The sequence below is a fragment of the Antechinus flavipes genome, chromosome 4 (assembly GCF_016432865.1).
Source record: "Antechinus flavipes isolate AdamAnt ecotype Samford, QLD, Australia chromosome 4, AdamAnt_v2, whole genome shotgun sequence".
Classification (NCBI taxonomy): Eukaryota; Metazoa; Chordata; class Mammalia; order Dasyuromorphia; family Dasyuridae; genus Antechinus; species Antechinus flavipes.
The window spans coordinates 65,162,041-65,188,652 of NC_067401.1; the positions used below are offsets into that span (position 1 = coordinate 65,162,041).

General features: G+C 34.6%; 1 protein-coding gene across 2 annotated transcripts in view; it reads left to right on the plus strand.

Annotated features, from left to right (window-relative positions):
• Nucleotides 1–24,686, plus strand: part of DPH5 (diphthamide biosynthesis 5) — a 42,908-nt gene extending 18,222 nt beyond the window's left edge. For both annotated transcript variants that reach the window (XM_051993231.1, XM_051993232.1), the window contains exons 4-8: nt 1,209–1,317; nt 10,412–10,532; nt 17,216–17,255; nt 17,902–18,005; nt 23,209–24,686. In XM_051993231.1, the coding sequence (XP_051849191.1) occupies nt 1,209–1,317; nt 10,412–10,532; nt 17,216–17,255; nt 17,902–18,005; nt 23,209–23,435 (601 nt within the window). In that variant the 3' untranslated portion in view covers nt 23,436–24,686. The remainder of the gene's footprint in view (nt 1–1,208; nt 1,318–10,411; nt 10,533–17,215; nt 17,256–17,901; nt 18,006–23,208) is intronic.
• The last annotated feature ends 1,926 nt before the right edge of the window (nt 24,687–26,612 follow it).

Below are 26,612 nucleotides of genomic sequence, written 5' to 3' on the forward strand. Positions count from 1 at the left end.
TTAAGCCAGTTTTGCTGCACTTCTATTTTATCGGCTGACTGCTTTAGAATCATTATTAGGCATTTGTTCTACTTCACATTATGAAATAATGAGATTCTGCTGAAGTTCATGCTGAAATAATTCCTTACAAATAGCTTGTGTGTAATTTCAAAACTCAGGGCAAAGCAAGTCACTTATTGGTTGCTTTTTTGGATTAATTTTTGCTTTATGTATGTGGCTAAATAGGCTTTTTCCCTAGTGAGTATCTGTTCATCTGTTTCCACCTGCCTCATGGGGTAAAAGCTCTTGATCTTGCTACTTAGTATGCATTGACCAGTTGACAGATTCTGCTTATTTTGTATGTAGTTACTTATACATGCTAATGTTGCTTTGCTCAGTAGGCCTTAGAGTTCATATCTAATGAAAAATAAAAGGCTTGCTCTGTAAATGCAATTCTAAATTGATGTTTTTCATTTTACAATTCCAATAGCTGTAGCACATACATAACACTTTCATTTGTTTGTTTGTGGGATTGTGGGGAGGGGGTTGATTGTAGTTATAGGTCTATATGAATAAAGAAATAGGAAGGAATGGTGACAGGCAGGACATGAATACAATGAGGAGTATTATATATAGTAGCACTTATTGAAATATTACAGTGAAAACTAATTACAATTAAACAATGATGGTTTTCAGATATCAAATTTAAATATATACATCTTGAAGTTATATAAAGATGACAATATATAAGAATGTTTGCTTTGTATTGTATTTTGGGAGATTGCACAAAAAGTAAAGGAAGAATCTTATCCTTTAATTGAGAACATTGAAGTTATGTTGCTGTGTTTAAAAACTTAATTTTTTGTTGTTCAACAGATGTCTTTTTGCAGGTGTATGCAGAGCAAAGGACTGGTGAACTTTCCTCATTTAAATAGCTGCTAAATTTGCTTTAAGAAGTAATAAACATACCACTTATTTCAGTTTTAGCTTTGTGAGAAAGCAATTTGGGTTAATGAAGTGTATGTCTGTTCATATTTTCAGTTCTTATAGAGAAGCAGTAAGTCTTCTGCTGTGTACATAACATATTGGAAAAGGTTGCTGCTGAGTTGACCTATTTGATAGCATTTCTCATGGTGCAGAGTAATTTTACTTTCTAAACATATTTGTTTAGTCTTTGTTACTCTAACCTGGCTATTGTTTCAATCTAACCCATTCCTTTTTTCCCATAGTGCCACAACACATAGTGATCTTGTTCTAAGAGCAGTAAAGATGGGGATCCCATATCGAATTGTTCATAATGCTTCCATCTTGAGTGCTGTTGGCTGCTGTGGTTTGCAGGTAATGCTATATAGCTTGTTTTAAACAAGTGACCTTTCTTTACCATTCTCATTTTCTAATTGCACTTGAATTTTCTCCTTTGAATATGTACAATTAAGCACAGATTGTTGATAAAATTCTGTGTGATTTTATATTTACTTCTCACCCTACAATTAAATGTGTACAAAATAGCCATGACAAATTCTTACAACACTAAATAACTTTTTCTTTCAGCGCCAAATTCAACAAACATTTATTGTGTGACTAATCAATGAAGACACTGTGCTAAGTATCTAAATTTTGTGTCTCCTTAAACTTCCAGCATACTTTGTGTACAGTCATGGTTTAATTAATCTTGAATTAATGAACTCAAGTTCCAGTCTGAATATAGTTATATGTTAGAAATATGAATGTGTGGTCAATTCAACAAAAACCGAGTATGCATCTGTTAGGCAGCTGGCATAAAAAGAGTAGCCAAATTCTGTCTTCAGAAAACTTAATTGTTTATTGAAGTACTCTATAATATTTCTCTGCCACTAAATTGCTGGTATATTTCACTGTATACAAGACTATTTGATCCTTTTCATGAAGTGTTCCAGAATCTAAGTTATTCTTGAATGTGTACTATTATAATATCTTCAAGTCAAATATCTGAATCATTATATAGTGATCGATGTGTGACACAGTGGAAAAGGCTTGTGATTTGGAGACAGAGGATTGGGGCTTGAATGTCAGTCTGCCAGGGGTTTCCCCCTGACTTTGTGAGTCATTCCCACTCTCTGAACTTTAGTTTCCTCTTCTCTGTAAAGCAGAGGCTGACTTGGATGACCTTTTGAATGGCCATTAGCCCTCCCAATCTGTAATTTCCCTAGATTACCAGTTTAAATTAGCTGATCATTTCTTTCCTTCTTTGAGCTAGCTTCTATGAATTAATGTATTCTTCAACAAGTCTGAAATTTCTTAAATCTCATGAAAAATGTGTTTATTCTATAGACTACTGAGACTTGATTTTAGACAAATTTGCAAATGCATTTGATTTTAATTCCTAGGATTGGGCTATGCTTCATAGTCTGTTGAATAACATTTGTCTTGGTGTGGCTTCTTGTTTAGTTTTTAGTGTTTTTTTAAAGAGAATTGGGCACTAGCCAATTTATTAAAAGTCATTCTCACCCCTACTGTCACCAGTAGGATTCCTACTGTTCCTGTACTCAGTTGTGCTTGGAGGAAGGTTGGTTTCTTTTACTGTCTCTTAGAATTAAGCAGGAATCAGCTTCCTGCCTGTTAGCAATCATCTTCTGGCACCAGAGCCCTTTCAATGGCTCTCCTAGGAAGAGCCACAAATGGCTGCAAACTTGTTGACCTTTTAGGCTGAGCAAGTAACAGACTTCTGTTGTTAGAAGACTTAGAAGATAGGGATGAGAAGGGTTGTGTTACTTTGGAAAGAGTAGAGTGAGTGGCCCAGCTTCATGTTCCAACTCTGCCAGCTATGTCAGCAAAGGGTATCCTTGGACAGACCTCTCTGGGCTGCCTGGGAGTTTCCTTATTTATCAAATGAGGGGTTTAGACAGGATTTTAGAGATCCCTTACAGGTCTAAGTCTGTGACTGTTACCCCTGTGGTGTCTGGTAGCAGTCTTTCCTGTCAGCCTCTGCTCTGTGTAGATGCTCACTGTCTTGGCCTAATCAAATCTATGCTTTCAAGATGAATGAGATAAGCAGCACTTAAGTGTTTAGTCATGGGTGCTACAAGCATAGAAAAGATAGTGTGTTCTGGTAATTATGTACAGTTACAATTATGTTATAATGTAGAAAAACACAGGTGGTATAAAAGTAAAAGAGTTCAACAAAAATATATAGGGAGGTGAAGTTTCTGAGGAAAGTTTTAGAAAATGACAAGTCAGTTCAAGTATATTCAATGGGAATAAAAGATGAGTAACTTTCTAAAGGTAAATTTAGCAAATTGTGGAGAACCTTGAAAAATATGCTGTGAATTTAAGACTTTATTCTGTGGGCTATGGGAGATTTGTTAGAAATGTTTCAGCGATGGGCATAGCATTCTGAAAGCCGTTTTTAGGAAGATATTGCTACTATTTGTTTGTAGAATTGGTTAGACTGATTAAAAAATACATTTAAGAGCCCCCAAAATTTAAGTCACTTAAGTAAAAGCAATTTGCTACAATGCCTATAATAGAAAGAGAACTTGACAAGTCTAAAGTTGTCTTCATTAAAACTTATGTTCATAATCTTGGAACCTCAAATCATAACTTGCCCTCACTGGATTTCTATATAGTTGCTGAATTTTTTGAGTTTACTGTCAGAACATTTTCTGACTTCTGACCTGACTCCCTTTTCTCTACTTAAAATAACCTCTACTCTAGTTCAGACAATCCTGACCTCTTCCCTAGACTAGCAGTCTAGCAATAACCTCCGGATTGAACTTGCTATCTCTAGTCTCCACTCTCTAATTCACCCACTATATATTCCAAGAGCACGAGTCTGACAATGTCATTCCTGTGCTCAAAACGTTTCAGTGACTACTAAATTGACATTAAAAACTCTTCATAGCATGTTGATAATTTATCTTTCTGGATTGCTTTCGTGTTACTCGACCTTCCATATTCCATAGACCAAGCTGACTAGTCTGCTGTAGCAATCCGGCTGCTACCCTTTGCTTTTGCGCAAGAATGCTCCTATGCTTTAAATAAAGTTCTTCCCATCCTTTTTAGTTCCCTTGCTTCCTTCAAAGCTATGACTTTAAAAATGCCTTTCTTTATTGTTTCCCCTCTTTTACGCCAATTACTGGCGCTCTTCATTTAATTAAACTAAAAAATTGGCAAGTATGATTTTGCTTATCTGTTTGATTTTAGGGGTATTACATAGAAATAATACCCAAGTGTTATTTGTTTGTTTTGTTTTGTATTTTATTTTTCAAACATCTAAAATGATAAAATCAACCAGACAATTCCATGAATTCAAATTGTGATATGTTTTTGGCTACATTGCATTATCACCATTGTGGCTAATTGTAGTAATATTTCAGGGAACAGACTAATTTCTCAATTTTGAGAAGTGCTTCCACTTTCCCTTTTTGCTGCTGCTGTTGCATGACTGACTGACTTCTCATATGTTGCACTGTTTAATATATTTCCACATTGGAAAAATATATGTAATTTTCTTTTTAATTAATATTACCATTCCTGAACTCTTATTACCTTTTTTGTTCTAGAAAGCTTTTCATTTGCTTTGTTTGTTATTCAGGGTCCATCATTACCCTGAACAGAAAAGTAGAAAGCTTAGTCTCGTACATATAGAGAATTCCAGATACCAAGATTCTGTTTAATCATGAGTAACCTTGAAGAAATGTAACCTAATTTGTCTGTATACATATGAATGAATGAGCATTAGTATGTGCAAAGCGCTGGGAAAACTCCTAGTCTTAGAGACCACTTGGTAGCCCAGGGAATAGAGTGCCAGACCTGGAATGAGAAAGATCTGAGATTCAGCTTTATTCCTTTTTGACTCTGGGTGAATTATTTAAGCCCTATCTGCCTCTGTTTCCTCAATTGGAAAATGAGGATAATAGCAAGAGCAAAATTTGTAAAATTATCCACCATAGTGCTTGGCATGTGGTAGGTACTTAATCTTATTTACTTCTTTCTTTTCTTCCTTCCTTCCATTCTACACTTAAATGAGTTACCATTGTGATGGAGAGGAAACAACACAAAAGGTTGTAGCTACTGGTCAAATGGAAAAGTCCCCTGATCCTTAATGTTTAACAGTAATGCACATAATATTAAATCTTATTTAGAATAATTTCCATTGGTAAAAATAGAATCAGTTGTTGATGTTGAATCATTTGACAATGCCAAAAATTTTGGAGACAAGAATATTATTTACTGTATCTTCACTGCAGCACCAGTAGTTATCACACTATTATATATAAATATATAATCCATAGGGGTTGCTTTCCAACGTGACGGCTATGCTGGTTAGGAAAACAGATGGTTTGGGGGTTGATGCTACTCTCACAGCTTTTGAATTTACCTGCTCATCAGTAGCAGTCAATGTCCATTTTACAAATATTGAGTAATATAATAAATACTTCTCTAAATAATATTTCTGGACCTAGGGATGGAAGCAGGACCAATGGTCCAAGATCCTAGACAGTCTTCCTCCAAATCCGAATGGAGATGATTATTGAGGTGTAGTAGTGGTTGGCACATGCTATCTTCTGTCTCTTGTCACTTCACATCTAGGAGCTGTTATCACTTCTTGCCATCAACCCACCTATCTTTCAGTCATACTAAGCATTAAATGTTATTTTGATCTTGAATGAAATTTAAATATCCTTTGAATACCTATTATGTCAGAATATTAAATGGAATCAAACATAGGCCCTTCTTACTAGAGGTGTATAATGTAAGAGAGTTCAGTTATGTATATCAATTACTTATAAAAGATAGAATATGATATATATCACAGGGAAGTACAAAATGTTTTATCTGTTAAATTGGAAGGCGGCAATTTTTGATGGATGAAGGATCAAAGAGTTTGAATTTTTTGGTTTGTTGCTTTTTAAATTTATATTAAATTTTTTCCCAAATTACATGTTAAGATAGTGCTTTAATCTGTATTCAAATTCAATCATCTCTGGGTATGGATAGGATTTTTCTTCATAAGTCCTTCAGAGTAATTATGCATGATTGTACTACTGAGAATAATAAGATCATTTATAGCTGATCATCCCAGGACATTGCTATTGCTTTGTATACAGTATATTTCATTTTGTTCATGGAGGACTTTACAGGTGTTCCCCCCCCCCCCCCCCCCCCCCGAAAGTCTTCTGCTCATTATTTCCCAGAGAACAATAATATTCCATCAGAGAAATTTGCTTCAAAGATTTTTTTACAATTACTATTGCTAATTGTATTCCTTTTCCCCTCCCCACCCATTTATTCTCTTTCTCCTTTACTCTGTGTCTCATCAAAAGTATTTTGCTACTATCACTCCCTCCCCCAGTATGTGCTCTCTTTTATCAATCACCCTCCCTTTCCAGATCCCATTCTTCTCCTGTTTCCCTGCAGGGTAAGATAGATTTCTATATTCTTAATGAATATGTATATTATTTCTTATTTGAGCCAATTCTGATGAGAGTAAGTTTCATTCACTCCCACTCTCCTTCCCCCTTTCCCCTCCACTGTAAAAGCTTTTTCTTGCCTCTTTTTTATGGCAGATAGTTTGCAGTATTCTACTTCTCCTTTTCCCTTACTCCCAGTACATTCTTCTCTCACCCCTTAATTTCATCTTTTTTTTAAAAAAAGATATTATCCCTTCATATTCAATATATACCCATGCCCTCTGCCTATATATACTGCTCCTGCCATAATAATGAGAACATTCTAATGAGTTACAAATAGCTTCCTTCCCTATAGAAATGTAAACAGATAAACTTCCTTCCTAATACTCCTCCAGAGTCCTGTATTTGAAAATCACATTTTCCATTCATTTGTGGTCTTTTCATTACAAATGCTTGAAAATCCTTTGTTTCATTGAATGTGACCACCTTTTCCCCTGAAGGATTATACTCAGTTTTGCTGGGTAGGTAGAAATAAAAAAAAAAAATTGTAAATAATTGACCTTCCTAAAGGAAATAACATCATTATCAAATATTTCAGACTCTGTCTTGTTAGTAAAAGTTAATGAACTCTATTTTTCATTTGATTAACTTATAGGAAAAGTCTTTTGCTCCTTTACCTCTTTTAACAACTTCAGTGTTTAGTATAATTGTATATTTTTAACACATAGTTACACTCTTAACTTGTTCAGCAAAAATTAGTGCTACAATATATGAAACACATGTTGCCAGTTCTGAAAGAACCCCTAGAGTAGTAGGTACAGAAAGAGAAAATTAGTAATTCTTGATTGTGTGGTTTTGTGGTGACTTTCTTGGCAAGCTGCCTCCCTGATTTAATATGACATTTAACTGATGTGAACTAGGGTGTTTATTGATATTAGACATGTTGTGGGACTTAATGACCAAAGCCTATGATGGCAACTTCTGTTTATATATACAGATATTGTTAACATGGATACTTTTACAAAACTATGCTAATTACTTTTCTTGGAATGATGAGACACAAAAGCTTGGAAATCTCTTTTAAAATTTGATTGCTACCAAAATTCCCATTCTTCTCAAAGCCTTTAGAATGATAATTTTATCAACTATCATCTTTTCACCATTCATTAATCAATCAATAATTGATTGTCAAATCAATAAATATTTATCATAGCAAATGCTGGGCGATCTATCCTTGTAGCATTCACAGTTTCTGACCTCAAGATTATAATTTTTTATTATTCCAATTATTATTATTCCAATCAGGGTTAGAAGATATATAACCAAGTGGAGAAATAGTTTTAGTGCTAAAAAAGTATTTTTTTTTTTTTAAACTGGAGACTGGAAATGGTATATGTTAAGTTAGTTAGGAGAGCAAGGCAAGACATTCGAAATGGAAGGTAAGAAGTTAAACCATATAAGGAAAGTAAATGAGAGGAGAGAAAAATCTCACATAGGCCATTTGCTGTATCCCCAAAAATAAACCGTATGGGACTTTTGAATCACGCTCTATGGATAGGAGCCTTAAAATTTAATATTGTCACTATAATAGGAAGTTTTTTTTTTTTTTTTTAAATCTTTGGTCCTTAATCAATGCATTCTTGACTAATGCCTCTGACTTCCAGGGCTTAGATTTCACAAAGAAATATATCTCCTCAATGTACAATCCTATTTTAATCAGATTTAGTTCATAGTATACTTTTTTAAATGCTGTAACTTTTTATGGATAAATGGATTATCAGCTTTGCTTTTCTTTAAAAATTTGATTCCCAGAAAAAGTGCTTCATTTTCAGGCATTTTGTTTAATAGAAATATTGCATATTATATTGTATATTTGAATGCTTCACTTTCATTGTCTGAAACAGGCATTCTTTACTTGGGGTCTATGAATTTTTTAAAAATATTTTGATAAATATTTATAATCCTATTTAGTTTATACATTTAACAGTCATAATTCTGAGAAGGGGTCCATAGACTTCACCAGATTGCCAAAGGGATTTTGCACAAAAAAGGTTAAGAACTCTCGTTTAAAAAATGTAATACATAAACTTAATTTATTGTACCTGATCATTAATTATTCCCCCCCCCCCCAAAAAAAAAAAAGTTGTTATTCTGATAGTGCCATAGTAAGTTTAGACAGAGAAAAAAATGCCATTTTGAAATTTGATTAGAGATGCCTCCAAAAATAAAAATCGCTGCTGTATTGAATAATGGAACATATCAGGGAGATGGTACTTCAGAAAGTCCCATTTTACAGTGGTCTTTGAGCTCAATCCAAGAGGAAAGCATTTGGCTTATAGCTATGATGCAATTATTAAGGTGCATCTGTGTCAGAGAAGTTCTAGTATACTAGAAGAGGTATGTCACGATTAATGAATTAGATTTTGACATTGTAAGTGGCCAAAACTAAGAATAATGTCCATTATTCTCAAAAGTCTTACTAAACCGAAGTATTCTTAGTTCTGTAGTTCCTAAAGAATACCTAATCAAGCATTAGAGATAATTTTAAACAATCTGACTTTCCTGTAGACGGTTTAGCTACCTTATCTTCTTATTATACTTTTCCATATGTTATAAAGTAAAACTTCAGTACTGTGGATAATTATGCTTCTTTTGTTAGTATTTATTCCCCACCACCTGCTTTTTCTACATTTCTTCTCTTAAGATGTACCTTTTGTTTTACAATAAAACAAATGCTATTATTAAAATGGATAGTAATATGAATGCCTTACTTTGTCCTAGTGATTAAATAATTATTTCCTTATTATGTTTGTCATTAAGACAGTGAGAATGTTTTTTTTAATGACCTGAAACATTGAAATAATAACCTAAAATTTTTGTTGAATGTGTTCTAAATATTAAAGAGAATAGTTTTTGTATTATCTAAAGATATGTAATGTCTAAGTAACTTTCCAGAGCTCATACAAATTCACCAGTAAATCTAATATTAGAATGCAGGTCTTTTGGTTCCTAGTTAAATAGTACAGATTTCGGTATTCAGATTGCATCATGGTCTATTAAGGTCATCTTGGCACCAGCAAAAAGAATATTACAGATAAGGCTGAAGTTTATACTTTTGCCTCCTCATTAACAAAATAACATGAAAAATAAACTGTCCAATATAAAAACCAACAATCTATAATCCTTTTTAAGTTTTCATGTTATGCATGTGTCCAATCTCATTCCTACTCAACATTTCTGATAATACAGTGGATTTATAACTTTCCAAAAGACTTGTAGAAAACATGGATCAGCAGGAAACAAATCAAAACATCAATTTCAACCATGAGACCTCCTTGTAGATATAGACAAAGAAGAAGCAAGGATGTAATGAAATGCTCTGGAATTGCCCTTATTATAGTGACAGTATATTTTAAAGCTCAGTGTCTTAGATCTGTATTTGTCTTCTCAGTCTTTTGATTCAGAAGTCCCACGCAATTGGTTATACTTCTCTCCTCCCCCCCAATACTGCACACACCATGTGTGCACGCACACACACACACACACACACAAACATACATACATACTCTGATTAAAAATTTGAAAAAAGAAGGAATTAATCCTTCCTACCCCCAGATTCAAATGTACCAGACATTTCCTAACTGGAAATTAATAAATTTAATTATTAATGAATTAATAATTATATTATTATTATATATATTATAATTAATTAATAAATAAAAGTTTCTTTAGTTGTTAATTAATTATAATATATATATTTAGTTGTTCCCATGAAAAATCTAAACTCAATCAGTAGAAATTTATTAAGATATATATATATAAAGTATGTCGGACACTTGCTAAGTGAGGGGAATATAAAGGCAAAAGTGAAACTTCTCTGGACCTCAAAAAAACTTGGATTCTGTGACAGCTATGACAGACAGAGAATATAGATAAGAGGTGATATTTGTGTCTCTTTCCTTTATTAAAAGTAAATTTCCAACAGTCCCTACTGGGAGTAACAGGGCATATTGCATGTCATTCTTTTGTTTCTTTTGTAGTTATATAATTTTGGAGAAGTGGCTTCCATTGTTTTTTGGACAAGGACTTGGAAACCAGAAAGCTTCTTTGACAGAGTGAAGACAAACAGACAAAATGGCTTGCACACGCTATGCTTACTGGGTAAGAATTTTTATCTTTTTTTAAAGTCAGGCTTTTTTGCCTATATTTAAGGTATAGGAATTAGGGATCAACCAATTCATCAAAGGAATGAGCAAATAGGAAGAATGAAATCAGAAGACAGCATCATAGTACATGGAGAAGAGTTTCTAGGAATTAGAGAATAATCAGCAGTGTCAGATGTTGCAGAGAGCTTATGAATTTGGAATCAACAATTATTTAGCAGTTGAACAGACTTAGGTGATCTTTATGAAAGCAGGTTCATAATATCGGAGTCAAAAGCCAAATTGCAAGGATTTGAGGTAAGACAGGTAAAAGATGGAAGCTTCAAGACTTAGATGAACTGATAATGAGTGAAGTGAGCAGAACCTGGAGAACATTGTACATAGTTATATAGCAAGATTATATGAAGTGATCAGCTATTAGTGTACTTCGCTCTTTTCAGCAATGTGGTGATTCAAGACAATTCAGTAGTCTTGGGGTGGAAAATGCTATATGAATCCAGAGAGAGAACTATGAAGACTGACTGCATGAAAGTATAACATATTAACATTTTTTATTTGTTTTGTTTAAGAAGTGAAATTAACAAATTTTCACAATAGATTGGATATGAGGAGTGAGGGAGAGTAAGAGTATACAGATTACATCTAGTTTGAAAATTTGTGAATGGTGTTACCTAATAATTGAGAAGTTGGGAGGTTAAAGGGTTTAGGGGAAAAGAGTTTTGGTTATGGAAGATGTTTAGTGGACACACACAGTTTGAAATATCTGAAAAGAAGTAAAAGATTGTAGATCAGCAGAGATTAAGACAAGATGGGTATATTTGAAAATATAAGTGAAAAAGTTGGAATAACAGGGCGATCTGGAATAACAGGAAGCAAGATGGAATGGGATCGCTTATATGGGTAGAGAAGTTAACTTTGCAAATATAAGTAAGTCCACTTTTTTTTCCTCAGTAATATTGTATTTTTTCTAATTACATTGGTAGTCTTCAACATTCATTTTTGTAAAATTTTGAATTCCAAATTTTTTTCAGAACAAAAGGGGAAAACCATGAGAAAGAAAAAGAAAAGCAGAAAAAAAGGTGAAAATAGTGTGGTTCAATCTGCATTCAGTCTCTGTAGTTGTCTCTCTGTATGCAGATAGCATTTTCTCTACCAAGTGTGTTAGAATTGTTTTGGATCACTGTGTTCCTGAGAAGAGCACAATCTTTCTATGATGATGTACAATGTTCTCCTGGTTCTGTGCATTTCCAAAATCAGTCTGCTCATCGTTTATTATAGAACAATAATATTCCATTACCTTCATGTACCATAACTTATTCAGCCATTCCCCAACTGATGGCATCCAGTTTCCAACTTCTTGCTACAAATATTTTTACACATGTGGGTACTTTTACCTCTTTTATATCCTCTTTGGATAGAAGGCATCTGAAGGATATAAAAGGAAAAAGAAGGGAGCAGAGGAAGCTCAAGTCAAATGGCATCAATTTTTTTCTGTAAAATATGAGCTGGGCCAGAGCAGGGTGTAAGGGGAACCATGGGAGCTTTGAGGAAGGATGAAAAGTTAGAAGAGATACTATTCAGTGAGAATAATTAATTGATAAGGGAGGCGGTAAAATTACTTAACAACAGTGAGGCCCAGCTGAAATTGTGTAACACAAATTTGTGGTGGGCCTAGTCAAAACAGCTATGTGATTTTTCTCCACCTTTGTTCAGAAGCACATATGAAGGAACAGGAATGAGAAATTATGTGACAATTGGGGATGGGGTTTAGCTGTAGTCCCAGATAATCGCAATGAAAGGAGGAAAATGAGCACATAAAGACAGAAACTCCTGTGGGGTGGGTGTGTGTGGGTGTGCGCGCGCTCATGTTCCTATGTAAGGAACAAAAATAAAATAGTGTTGCTTAAATTGAGGGTTCAGTGCTAACTCGTGTGATTTTTAAAAAGGAAACAAATTTAGTGGAGAGGAATCTTGATCATTATTATCTTGTGTCCAACTCTTAGTGACCCCATGGACCATAGCATACAAGATCTTTCTGTCCTCCACTTATCTCATGAAATCTATTCAAGTGCATGTTCTTTCTTTCCATGACACTATCTATCTATCTCATCCTCTGCTGTTGCCTTTTCCTTTTGCTTTCAGTATTTCCTAACTCGGGGTTTTCCAAGGATTCCAGTCTGCTCATTATGTGGCCAAAGTATTTAAGTTTCAGTCTTTGTCATTCCAGTGCCTGAATTAATTTCATTAAATATTGATTGATTGAATTCCTTGCTGTCCAAGGACTCTCAAAAGTCTACTCCAGTACCATAATTCAAGAGCATTGATTCTGTGGCTCTTAGCTTTCCTTATACTTCAACTCTCCCATACATTGCTACTGTAAAAATTATGGCTTTGTCTATATAGACCTTTGTCATAAGTTAATATCTCTGCTTTTTGGTATGCTGTCCAGATTTGCCATAGCTTTTTTTCCAAGGAGCAAGCATCCTTTAATTTCATGGCTGTAATTGCTAACTGCAGTGATCTTTGAAGTTTAGAATATAAAAGCTGATATTGCTCCCATTTCTTCTGTTTTTGTTTGCCAGGAAGTGATGGGACCAGTTGCCAAGATCTTAGATTTTTTTGATGTTAATCTTCAAGCCAGCTTTTATACTCTCCTCTTTAACTCTCAAGAGGCTTTTTTAAAATTCCACTTCACTTTCAGATTTGTATGGTCTGCAGATCTGAGATTTCTCCCAACAACTTTAATTCCAGCTTTTGATTCATCCAGTCTGGCATTTAGCGTGATGTACTTATCTTTGTAAGTTAAGTTAATAAGAGTGACAATATGTAGTCTTATCATACTCCTTTTCCAATTTTACGCCAATCAGATCCATGCTCAATTTTAACTGTTATTTCTTGGCTCAAATACAGGTTCCTCTAGAGACAAGTAAGATGATCTGATGATCCTCCCATCTCTCTGAGGACATGCTATATTGTGTTGTAATACACTTAATAAAAGGCTTTTGTGTAGTCAGTGAAGCTGAAGTAGACACTTTTTTGGAACTCCTTTGCTTTCTCCATAAGCCAGCAAATGTTGGCAATTTGGTTTCTAGTTGTTTGCCTTTTTGAAAATTAGCCTGTTTTTCTTGTAATTCTTGGTTCACTTATTGTTGAAGCCTGGCTTGCAGGATTTTAAGCCCAACCTTGCTGACTTGTAATTATTTGGTGCACATTCTTTGGCATTAATCTTCTTTTAGATTGGGACATAAACTGGTCATTTCCAATCCAGTGACCACTGTTGAGTTTTATGCCAAATTTGCTGGTGTGTATTAGAATGCAGCACCTTAACAGCATCATCTTTTAGGGTTTTAAATAACTCAGTTGGAATTCTTCACCTCAACTAACTTTACTGGTAGCAGTGCTTCTTAAAGCCCACTTGACTTCATTCTCCAGATATCTGGCTCTAATTCAGTACCACAAGTTAAAATGTTCTTTGTATAGTTATTTTGTGTATTCTTGTCAGTTCTTAATTTCTTCCAGTTCTCTTAAATCCTTTCCATTTAATTTCTTTTATAATTTTTATCATGCCCATTTTTACATGAAACTTTGCCATATCTCTAATTTTCTTTGAAGAGATCTGTCTTTTCCATTTTTTTCTCTTCTATTTCTTTTCACTGCTCATTTGAGAAAACCTCTCCTTGCTATTCTGGAATTCTGCATTCAGTTGGCTGTATCTTTTCCTTTCTCCTTTCCCTTTTGTTTCTCTTCTTTCCTCAGCTATTTGTAAGACCTCTTGAGACAGCCATTTTGGTATAGTAGCTTTTTTTTGTTTTTTTCATAATGGAAAATTATGCTATTCTCTAGGCTTAGGTAAGCTAAGGCTATGGTGATATAATCTTTCCATCTCTTGTTTGACTCCGTCCAACTTGCTTCAGTTCACAAATCTTATGTTCCAGATTCCTTTACAATACTGATCTTTGCAGCATTAGATTTTCCTCTTGGCATATTCATACACAGCTAAGCTTCCTTTTGGCTTGGCCCATCTGCCTCATTAGTACTGGAACTACTTTGCAATTGTCTTCTGCTCTTCTCCAGTAGTATATTGGATACCTTTTGACCCGAGGGGCTTCTCTTCCATTGTTATCTCTTTTATCATTCTGGGACTGTCCATGGCAAAGATCTTAAACTGATTTTGCTATTTCCTTTTTTAATGGATCAGCTCCCTGAAGAGGACACTCTTTAATTTACATCAGTTTTATATTTTGTTGAACATACCAACTTAAGAGAATTTTTTGTCATTTATCTCTATTTACCTAAGCTTACAGAATAGCATCATTTTTTTTTTTTTAACTTAAAAAGCCATAACAGTTCCTTACTATATTCAGAACATTTTCTCTTCCCACACTCTGGCCCAGCTACACTTGCCCTCTTCTCTTCCTCAAAATGTTTACCCCATATTCTACTTAACATCTTTGTCCCATTGTGTGGGATGAGTGCTAGATCTCCTTTCCCAAATTAACTAATCAGAGACATCTTCAGGTACAAAGAAAAAGCATTTATTTAGTCTTTGCAGAGAGAGGCCCAAACACACCTGGAAGACATCTCAGCTCCCAATACATGCTCAGGGACCTAACAAACCAGAAATAGGAAAGGGATTAAATAACAAACCTAAGCCCTTTCGTTGGATAGACTAAAAGGAAGTGACCATCCTTGATCAGTAGTCACTAAGGTTGTTTGTTAACTATGGGTCATGTCACTTCCTGTACCTGACTTAGAGTCTGACCTTTAGGGACCGCTAGGCCTAGAATCATGTGACTTCCTGCAACCTGGGGCCCAAGACCTGATCTTCCAGCTCTGGGAATAAGACTCATATGACTTAGGCCTAGTCTCATAAACTTCTTGAGAAAGCTTCACCTGTCTATTTCACTCATCACCCATGCCTAGAATGCACTTCCTCTTTTTAGATTTCTTTGTCTCCTTTGAAAAGTGATTCCTACCCAAAGCCCTTCCTGATCCCTCTTGCCTTTCTTCATTTTTTTCCTTGAATTTATTTAATGCATGTTTATTTAGGTAATAAATGTAGTCCTTCCTCATCAAATGTAACTCCCAGAGGGTAGGGACTTTTTGTTTTTGTTGTGTATTTCCCCAGTGCCTGATAATTGTCTAGCCCTTAATAAATGCTTGTTGAGTGATTACAAGCCACTGAGAATACAGAGATGAAAAATGAAATAGATCTGTCTCTCTGGATCCAGGATATACAAAAATATAATGGGAACTTGAAAAGGGAAAGAAGTATGTTTTCATAGTTACTAAGGACTATCCCTAATTGTCAAGCGTGGTTGAAGTATAAAATGTATAATTGGAAACAATATTAAATAAGGCTAGGAGTAGGTTAAAGCCAAGTAGCATATTACATTTAAAAATATGGTAAAAGCACTATGTGATTCCTGGGTACAAGTGCAATATGATTCCAGTTTCATGTAGAATGTGTAAAGAGTAACTCTATTACTGTATTAAAATACTTTATAATGGCCATTTCAAACCCTTTGTTGCTTGATTGTTATGAAAAGCTTTGTGAATTTATTTTTTAATTGAATTCCACTTAGTGAAGATAAGTATACTAAGTGTACCATACAAGTAGAACTTGGAACTTCAGTAACTTTCACCCTGCGTTTTCTAAGCTTCTTAAAAATTATTACTTAAAATGAATTTTCTGTGTGTCTGTTTATGCTAACTTATTTTTTTTATGGAAAGATTTTGATTTCTGATTTAGACGACACAGAAAAATCTCTCATTTAACTTTTATTTCATTTATTTTAGTGAAAGCAAATTTTCACTGAAATGCATATAAGAAGCAGCTCATCCTTCATGTTGGGTTCTTTTGAGGGTAAAAAATGAGTCTGCCTTTTTTCCCTTTTGACCAAATAGTTTAGCTGACAAGTCAATGAATAAAACTTAAATGTTTATATGTTAACTGTATTTTAGGTTTTTGTATTGTATCTGATTGCTTCTGTAAAACTTCTATAAGAAAGCAAGTTAGAACCGTGAAAGGCTGCCTTCATGATAAGTTTATGATAAGTGATAGTTTGAATTCTACTATTAGTTATATCCTTCCATTCATTAGACACAGCTAAGTGTCTTAGGCTTTTTATATCATTTTGAATTTGTTGATGCTGAAATTCTGGAGACTGGAGAAACCTTTGCACAATTCTTAACTATTTTTTTAGGTTATGTATATGGCAGACATGTATTAGAATCTTTGAGAAAAGGTTATATTTAGGTCTGTTGAATTCCCAGCCATGTGAATACAGTAATTTAGATTCACTGTTCGTAAAGGGCAGATCAATATGTTAAGTTTAATTCACTTCAGAATGCAGAGGAAAGGAATTTTCTATTTCAAAAGTCAGTCCCAGTCACAATTTGTTTTCATCTTTAGCTTAAAATTGTTGTGCCGTCACATTTGGTGACTTTTGAACAACTTTTCATTTACATGTTTGCCTGCAAAACATGCAACTTCCCTTTAGAGGTTGCAAATTTGCAAGTGTGTAAGGTCTTCTATGAACATTCTTTATTATTTAACCATATTATTATGCAAAATTGGACTCTGTAGGACCCTAAAAATCAAGTGACCATTAACTGAGTTTAATAATGTTTGAATAAAATACATAATTAAACTTGTCTCCCCCCCCCCCCTTTCTACAGACCTCCAAATAAGGGAACGATCATTGGAAAATCTAATAAGGTGAGTTATTGCTTTGAAAATGTGAATGTGTCTTTTGAATCTTCATATTTCTATTCTGCATTATTTATGTAAAAGGACTTAAGCATTGAAATTGGTTAAGAAAAAAATGGACTTGATTATTCATTAGTTAAAAACTATTTAGGAAAATATTTTCTAATCATTGGTCTTAGTTTTTCCCAACTAATTTACTCATTGAAATAAGATGACCTCCTCTGTTTTTATCTAGGAGTATACTCCTAAGTTAACCCAGTGAAGAAAATAGTAAAAAAGAGGAAAATATTTTGACTTTTAAAATAATCACAAAAATCAATGCTGTCCTAGTTAAGTTTCTCAGAATCTTTAGCAAAGCTGAGCTTGGTATATTCATCCACTTATTTTGGATGATTTTGCTCTTTACATCTACCTTTTTGAAAATTGTTTTGAATTTTCTGCTTAATTTGAGATCCAGTGACAAAACTGAAAGGCATAAGAAAGAACACTGAAAAATTCTCACCAGTTCACTGTGTCCCCAGAGCAGGTTTTGCAAAAGACTTCAGATAGCATGTGGGCCGGGTAGTGCTTGGGGAGATGTGGGAGAGTAATTACATTAATGAAGTATTGTGTGGTTTGACCGTTAAGAACAGTGAAATCTGGTTTGTACTTGTAGGGGAAGAAAGATCTATGAACCTCCACGATTCATGACTGTGAACCAAGCAGCCCAGCAGCTTCTGGAGATTGTTCAAAACCAGAGAGCTCGCGGAGAGGAACCAGGTGCTTACTTAGATCTCTTTAAAGCTGACAAGGGACTTCACAGGTTTTAAGCTAGTATGCAGCTTGAATCCCTCTTCCAATATCCCTGAAAGATTGTCAGCCAGCCTCTGCTTCAACTTGAAGGACTTCCCAGTCACTGACCCCATTAACTTCAGTCTTATGAGTGTTACTTCAGTTAGATTCATTGTTCCTCTGTCTTTGGCTCTTAGGGTTGTTCATAGTATTCATAGAGACTTAGAATGTTATAGGAAAATAATATTGTAGAACATCTTGTTTATCACCCTCATTTTAGAGAGGAAAAAACTGAGGCCCAGAAAAGGTATCTCCAGTCACTTCATTTCTTTTTAATTTATTCTTAAAATACATAAACTAATGCAAATCTTACAAACTAATTCCACCAAAAACAGTATATTGGAGGATGAACAATGTGAAAGAATAGTTCTTATAAATTATGTTTGCTTTATTTTCTTGTTATTAGCACCTGGTGTCAGGAGTAACATTGTATTGAGCTTCCCTTAGTGACCTCTGTTGTAAGATGGCTGACTGACTTTGACCACCATTTCCTGACACACCCTTACAAAAAGGGATTAATTTAGAAACTTTTCAGTAACTGGTGATGCTAAGTATATTCCCATTACTAGTTCCTCATGATGCAAACATTGTGCTGGGGTTTCCAGTATTCATAATTTACATAATGTGTTCACTCCATGCAAAGTCAGTCTTCAAATTTAGTAAATTGCTTAATTCACACTGGTTACTATACCTAGTTTGGGTTAGGACTGAAGGTAGGGTAATCAGAAGATGATTTTGTACCTTAACTAACAAAATTTAAAAATCTCTTTTTTTCAACTTAAAGACCAGTGAGTCATGCTGAATTAATTACTTTTAGTAGTTAATTCTGAACTGAAATTAACTAGTCTCATGTTTGAAGTATCTGATTTTTCAAGTCAGCCTGAGCCACTATTACTTTCAGAAAGTTATTTGTTGAAGTATGTCATTTACACAAATACCATTCAGTCTAGAAAGACAGACTCTTGAGAACAATTGTAATTAAATCTATATATTTTGTAATTTGTATAGACTGGGTAAAGATAAATGTCCTGGAATATTCAGTCTAAAGGGAAGCCCTTGAAGCATGAAAGAAGTAAATTTAGACTGCAACAAGTATTGTATATAATGGGGATAAACTAGAAACATGCAATATGATTAGAAGTGAAACAAGGTTGCCCCCTATCACCATTCCTATTCAATACTATACTAGAAATGTTAACTAGCAATAAGAGAAGAAAAAGAAATTGAAGGAACTAGAGCAGATAATGAGGAAACAAAACCATTACTCTTTGCAGATGATTTGGTGGTGTACTTAGAGAATACCAGAAAATCAACTGAACTACTACTAGAAAAAATTAACTTTAGCAAAGTTGCAGGGTATAAAATAAATATAAAATAAAAATGAAGATGATTTATGTGGGTTTATTTTATATCCTGCAATAAACCCACATAAATCATCTTCATTTTTATGTTATCACCAAAATCCAACAGCAAGAGACAGAAAGAGAAACTCCATTTAAAATAACTGTAAATAATGTAAATTTTGGCCAACACAAAGCCAGGAACTATATGAATATAAGTACAAAAACTTTCCATACAAATAAAGTTAGATTTAAACAATTGGAAGACTATCAAGTGCTCATAGGTAGGAAGAATACCAAGTGCTTATGGGTAGAACAAGTTAATATAACAAAAATGAAAATTCTACTTAGATTAATCTACTTATTCAGTGCCATGTCAATCAAACTGCCAAGAATATTATTTCTTTAGGGCTAGAAAAAAGTAACAAAATTGATCTTGAACAAAAGGTCAAAAATTTCAAAGGAATTAAAAAAAAAAAAAAGCAAAGGAAGGTGACCTAGCTGTACTAGACCTAAAATTATATTATAAAGCAGCAGTCATCAAAACCATCTGATACTGGCTAAAAATAGTGGTAGATCAATAGAATAGGTTCGATTCACAAGACATAAACTCATTGACTATAATTATGTAGGATTTGATAAATCCAAAGACTCCCTCTCTGAACTCACTATTTGCCAAAAATTGCTAGGGAAACTGGAAAATAATATGGCATCTATATACTTAGATACTAAGATATCTATATACTCTGTATACCAAGATAAGGTCAAAATGGGTTCATGATTTAGACAGAAAGGGTGAACTTTTAAGCAAATTAGAATAAGGGATAGTTTACTTCTCAGATCTGTGGAGAAGGAAAGAAGTTATGACCAAAGAAGAACTAGAAATACAAAATGGATAATTTTGATTATATTAAGTTTAAAGGTTCTTATTAAATACAAATACAAATATTTATACAATTCTTTTGTTGCACAAGAAAAAGCAGATAGTTAAGAAAAGAAAATGAGTATGAAAACAATGCAAGTGAACAACATTAAAAAGAGTGAGAACGTTATGTTGTGATTCATATTTAGTTCCCACAGACCTCTCTCTTTCTGGGTATAGCTGGCTCTCCTCATCACAAGACCATTGGAACTGGCCTCAGTCATCTCATTGTTGAAAAGAGCCACATCCATCAGAATTGATCATTGTAAATTCTTGTTGCTGTATATAATGATCTCTTGGTTCTGCTCATTTCACTTAGCATCAGCTCATGTAAGTTTCTCCAGGCCTTGCTGAAATCATCCTGCTGATCGTTTCTTATAGAACAATAATATTACATCACATTCATATACCAAAACTTATTCAGTCATTCTCCAACTGATGGGCATCCACTCAATTTCCAGTTCCCTGCCACTACGAAAAAGGCTGCTAAAAACCTTTTTGTATATGTGGGTCCCTTTCCCTCCTTTAAGATCTCTTTGGGATATAAGCCCAGTAGAAACATTGCTGGGTCAAAGGGTATAGACAGTTTGATAGCCCTTTGGGCATAGTTCCAAATTGAAATGAAAAAAGGTTGGGAGGGGATGTAGGAAAACTGGGACAGTAATGTTGATGGAGTTGTGAACTGATCCAGCCGGTCTGGAAAGCAATTTGGAACCATGTATATCCTTTGATCCAGCAGTGCCTCTACTGGTTCTGTGTCCCAAGAGATAAAAGGAAAACCACCCACATGTGCAAAAATGTTTGTGGCAGCCCTTTTTGTAGTGGCAAAGAACTGGAAACTGGATGTCCATCAGTTGGGGAATAGCTGAATAAGTTATAGTAAGTGAATGTTATGGAGTACTATTGTTCTATAAGAAATAATAATAAGGTTAATTTTAGAAGAACCTGGAGAGAACTGATGCTTAAGTGAAATGAGCAGACTAAGAGAACATTGTATAGAACAATAACAAGATTATGTGATAATCAACTGTGATGGACTTGGGTCTTTTCAACAATGAGGTGAGTGATTCAAGGCAGTTCCAATAGAATTGTGAAGGAAAGAGCCAAAGAGCCATCCACTTCTGGAGACAGGATTGTGGAAACTGAATGTGGATCGCAGCTTGTTTTTGTTTTGTTTTTTCCTTTCTCGTCTTTTTCCTTTTTGATCTAATCTTTCTTGCATAGCCTGAGAAAGGTGGAAATATGTTTAGAAGAACTGCATGTGTTCAACCTATATTGGATTACTTGTTTTCGAGGGAGGGAAAAAAAATTGAAACACAAGGTTTTTCAAAGGTGAATGTTGAAAACTACGCATATGTTTTGAAAAAGTAAAAAGATGAATTTTTTTTTAAGAAAAGAAAGTAAATAACATATCCAACATATAAAGGACTGCTTGCCATCTAGGGGAGGAGGTGGAGGGGAAAAAAAAAATCGGAACAGAAACGAGTGTCAATTTAATGTAATTATTAAATAAAAAATTAAAAAAAAAAAAAAAGAAAAGAAAAGGAGGTAGGAAGAGGTGATTTAGAATTAGGCAAACCTGGGTCCAATTTGGTGGAGTTGTATCTTTTCCTATGGAAACTCTACCCATTCTTTAAAATATAGATTGAATATCAAAAAAAAAAAAAAAGAAAGTAAATTTAAGAGCAAAAATAGAGAAACAATAAGCTTAAGGGAGTGAAATTATGCCAAACCAAGCTTCAATTAGATAAATTTATATAAAGCTGATATATAAAGCTGAGAATGATTACTAAAGAAAAATTAAGATGATTGGAGATTTATATTTAAGGATATTGCCTGAGAAGCAGTAGTTTTTTGAGAGTAGAGATTAAATTGTTCATCCTCATATTTCCACTTAAATGTTTATTAAATTGATATGGCAGGGGTGAACTGCCATTCATAATAAAACTTCTTTCTTGTTCTTTCCATCTGCTTTTCATTGACAAATTTATTCCCCTGATGTTGCTCTCATGGCCATTCTCTTTAATACTACATATGTCTTTTGTATCCCCTCTATATCAGACCTGGAGGCTTGCTTCTACTTCCTCTTGTCAGTTATAGGTCCTCCTACTCTCACCTCCATTCAGCAACTTTTCCTTCTCTGAGATTCAATGAATCAATGTGCAACCCTATTCTAGGTACATCATCCTCTCCTTTTATTGGGTATGCTGTACTGTGGGTTCTTTTGCTGTATAGCTCATTATCCCTATGGTGGCCTTTTTTTTTTTTCTTCCTCAGGCCACCTAACCTTATCCATTCTCTCCTATGAGTTCTTTGCCTAATATTTAAATTTTTTATAAATAGATTTTATGTATATTATTTCTTATCACTTTATCATATTCCTTCTACCACTTACTCCCTCCCACAGATGCATCCTTTATGATAAAGCACTTTTTAAAAGAAATTTTTTACAATTGCACAAAACTACCCAGCATATCAATAGTTTAATCATTACAATTTCTTAATTCAGTCAGGTCAGTAAGTATTTATAAGTACTTAATCAGTCCTCGCCCTTAAGTTATTTATATTCTTCCAAAAGAAAGAGGGTAGAGGTTCTGATAAATAGAAGGGATAAAGAATGGCGTTTTGCAGGAGGGTGGGCCTTTCCATGATTGTTAATGAAAGCCACAGTTGCGTTGAGGCAGATGAGCAGGAAGAGGCATTTAGTGTTACTGAGGGAGAAGCTAAAATGTGTTCAGGGAACATTAAAAACACACAAATGGAAGGTGTGCACAAAATACCTTTGGTATTTTGATGTAGCTATTAAAGACAGGTTATTGAAGAGATTCAGATTCTGACTCAGTTTGAAATACTTGTTCTTATTTTATAGCTATCACCGAGGAGACCATCTGCGTGGGCCTGGCCAGGGTGGGATCTGAGGAGCAGAAAATTGCTGCTGGCACCTTACAGCAAATGTGTACTGTGGACCTGGGAGGGCCCTTGCATTCATTAATTATAACAGGAAATTTGCATCCGCTGGAGGCAGAAATGCTAAAACTGTTTCCTATGCCAGAAGATGACTCTGAAACCCCGAGTGTTGATAGCTCCTGCCCCTAATAGCCTCTGTTGCTTCTTTCCTTTATTCAGTGTCAGATGTATATAGAAAGATGTGCACCTTCAAAAGACAAAACAAATGGATAACCATTTGGATCCATCTCATGAATAAAAAGTGAAGATAAATTCATCTAACAAAACTTAGTTTCATTAGAGGCCACATCATTCCTTCTGAGGTTAATATCAATTGGTGTCACCTTGACCACTGCGTAAGATAACTTGGCTTGCAGGAGGGTACAGACAAAGCAGGAAAGTAATAGAGATAGGCAGAGTGGTTTTATAACTTTTCCTTCACTTAAGAAATTGGGTTAAAAATTGCTTTGACTGCAATTATAGGGTAAAACACAAGAGGGACAGCTGGAATATGAATCATTCTGACAAATTCTCGCTCTCATTTTTGGAGGCAAGAAATGACAGCTGTTAGAAGAAAGCTAAGTAAATGATTGCTAGCATTTCACTCACTGTAATTGCTTGTCTTTTTATGCAAGTATAGGATGAATTTTTCTGCCTTGAATTAAAGATAATGCTCTGAGAAAGATTTAGAGAGAAAAAATCACCATCTGAGTCCCACTCACCTATAAGTACAAGAGCACATACCATGTCAAGTGACACCCATCTGAATTGGCCTGTCTCATTTAAACTGACACCCTAATTATGTGGCTTGCTACAATACGTGGGTTATGTGTTACATTGGAAATGTTTTATCAGCCATATAGAGTTGCCATTGGATTTTAAATGGATACCATATTTCTCATTTATGCTGACAAAAGACTGACTACGGAAAAAGAAGGAACTTAAGACACAACCGTAGTCTGTTTAAAGAGTCATCATTCAGTGGAACTCATTAAATCTTATCATTTATGTACAAGTTTGTTGTGTTTTGACAGTAGTATTTATTATGAACCTCAGCTTCCATGCTCTTGTGTAATTTCAATCATTAAATGTGATGTGTAGTAACTTATGGGTAAATGCAAATTCAGCTAGATAGATGTTTCTTCTCATAGGTCTGAGCAAATCATCCAATCTCTGTTGCTGGGCATGTGGTTTGCTTAGTTTTCTTTAGAGATATAACTTATTAAAAATGTATTCTGTATATGTTTAAGATGACATAATTCTTGTGATAGTCATTTCTCAATGTATTGTGAACTGTGAATTGGGGGAGGGAAGGGGAACTGGTCAGTACTAATTGTATACTGTTAACTGTTATGAAACCAGAAACTTTTTAACTGTAAAATACAAAGCTCAAGGAAATAAGACTTGCACTCTGTGATTGTTGACTAAAGAATCAGTGACAGGCTTTTAGCATAAAGACAGGTTTGGGTTGATATTTGGCTGCCATGAACAGTGAGTAGTAGGTCTTGGGACTGGAGCAGCAGAACAACATGCATATGGGCTCTGGGTATGGCAAATGAATGGCTCAAATGAGACACAATCACAGAATTTAATACTTGGAAGAAATCTCAAAAAACATCCATTCTAACCCATCATGAAAAGAATCCATTACAATAACCACAGATCTCTAGAAAAAAGAAAACCTCTACTTAAAGTAGCCTATTACACTTTTGGAGAGTTCTATCTTCAGTTTACCTCTTTACAACTTCAGCCAATGCTCCGAGTTCTGGTCTCTGACACAAAATAAGTCCAATCCTCTATGTTACAACTCCTTAAATAGAAGGAAACAGAATTAATTGTCCTTTACCTTCTCTGCTGCAGGCTATTTTTTTTACTGACAGTGGTCCAGACTCAAGACCCTTTACCATCTAGGTTAACCTTCTCTGAAAACTTTTATTGTCCCACAGAGGTTCCCAGAATTGAGTACAATACTTGCGATAAAGCTGATCTAGGAAACTGATGCATAAGCTGCAGGACTAGCCTAGAATCATAGTGGAGGCCAAATTTGAACTCGGGACTTATTGACTTCAGGCCCAACACTTAGCTCGTTTGCTTGTAGAGGAGAGACTGGCCATTCTCACCATCTGAAAACCAATTTCCATTCACAAGGCAAGCAAGCTGGCTGGGTTAAAAGCAAAGCACCCTGGGAGAGAGATGGGATCCAGACGTGTTAGGTTGCCACCATAACCCTGACCATTTTCCCTCAGCGAGGTGGGGATAGTCTTAAGACCCTGACCCCAATACTCAAGGCCAAACATCTAGCCTATGCCCACAGCCATTGGCTTGATCAGCAACTCCTTTGAAAATTTAGCATGGCAATTGTTGAGTTGCAACAGCCACATCTAAAGACTTAGGAAAGCAAGTTATTGTCACCCATGTCTTTGGCACTATCATTTGGCACTCAAATGATTTTTAGTGGAAAATGGCATTTAAAAGAAACATTACCATCTTTGTTGCTGTACCTGATCAATCTGAGTCCTCTCCTTCTGACTTGTAGTTAAAACCTAACTAATATCCTTTCTCCATTAGAATGTGAGCTCGAGAGCAAAAACTATTTTATTTTTCTATTTGTAAGTTCAGCACTTAGCAGTGTTTTTGCACATAGAAAATACCTCCTCTTGTTTTCAAGGCCAGTAGAGACCAAACCACTCCATGTAAAATCTGCTTTAAAAAATGGAAATTATTGGCATACATCTAAACAGCTGTAACATTTCAAAACAAGTTAAAACCCTTGTAAATATGAGCTTTATCTCATATTTACATAAAATGACTGTCATTTTACTTGCTACTTTGAAAGCCCAAGTAAAGTTAGTTGATAATGACATTTTTAAAACTTCCAAGTTAAACAACAGAGCTGCAGTTACTATGATCTTAACACCCAAACTATCACTAAACATCTTGTAAATCCTCTTTGTGTTGCCTTTAAATCTGCTTTGTGTGTTTGTTGGTTTGGGAAATACCTCTTCCCCCATCCCCCTCCCCAAAAAAGCATTTTTTGCACTATTCTGGCAACAGTTTCCTGTAGTGACCAAAAATAAAATATTTTTCAATGTAGCTGAATACTGTACCAAGAATATCAGGGAAGTGGGCAAGCAGAGATGGAAAGGTAAGTTTAAGAAATAGTCTTAAATTGGTGCTCTAATATGACATAGTACTTACTAAGCAATCTCTCCTGCTTTGTTACTTTCATTAGCTTTTTTTTTTTTTTCATACAGACTGAATAAAGTTGAAAGGGTTATTTATGAAACTAGAAATTGATTCAAGATTTTAAAATTAAAAGTCTTAAGC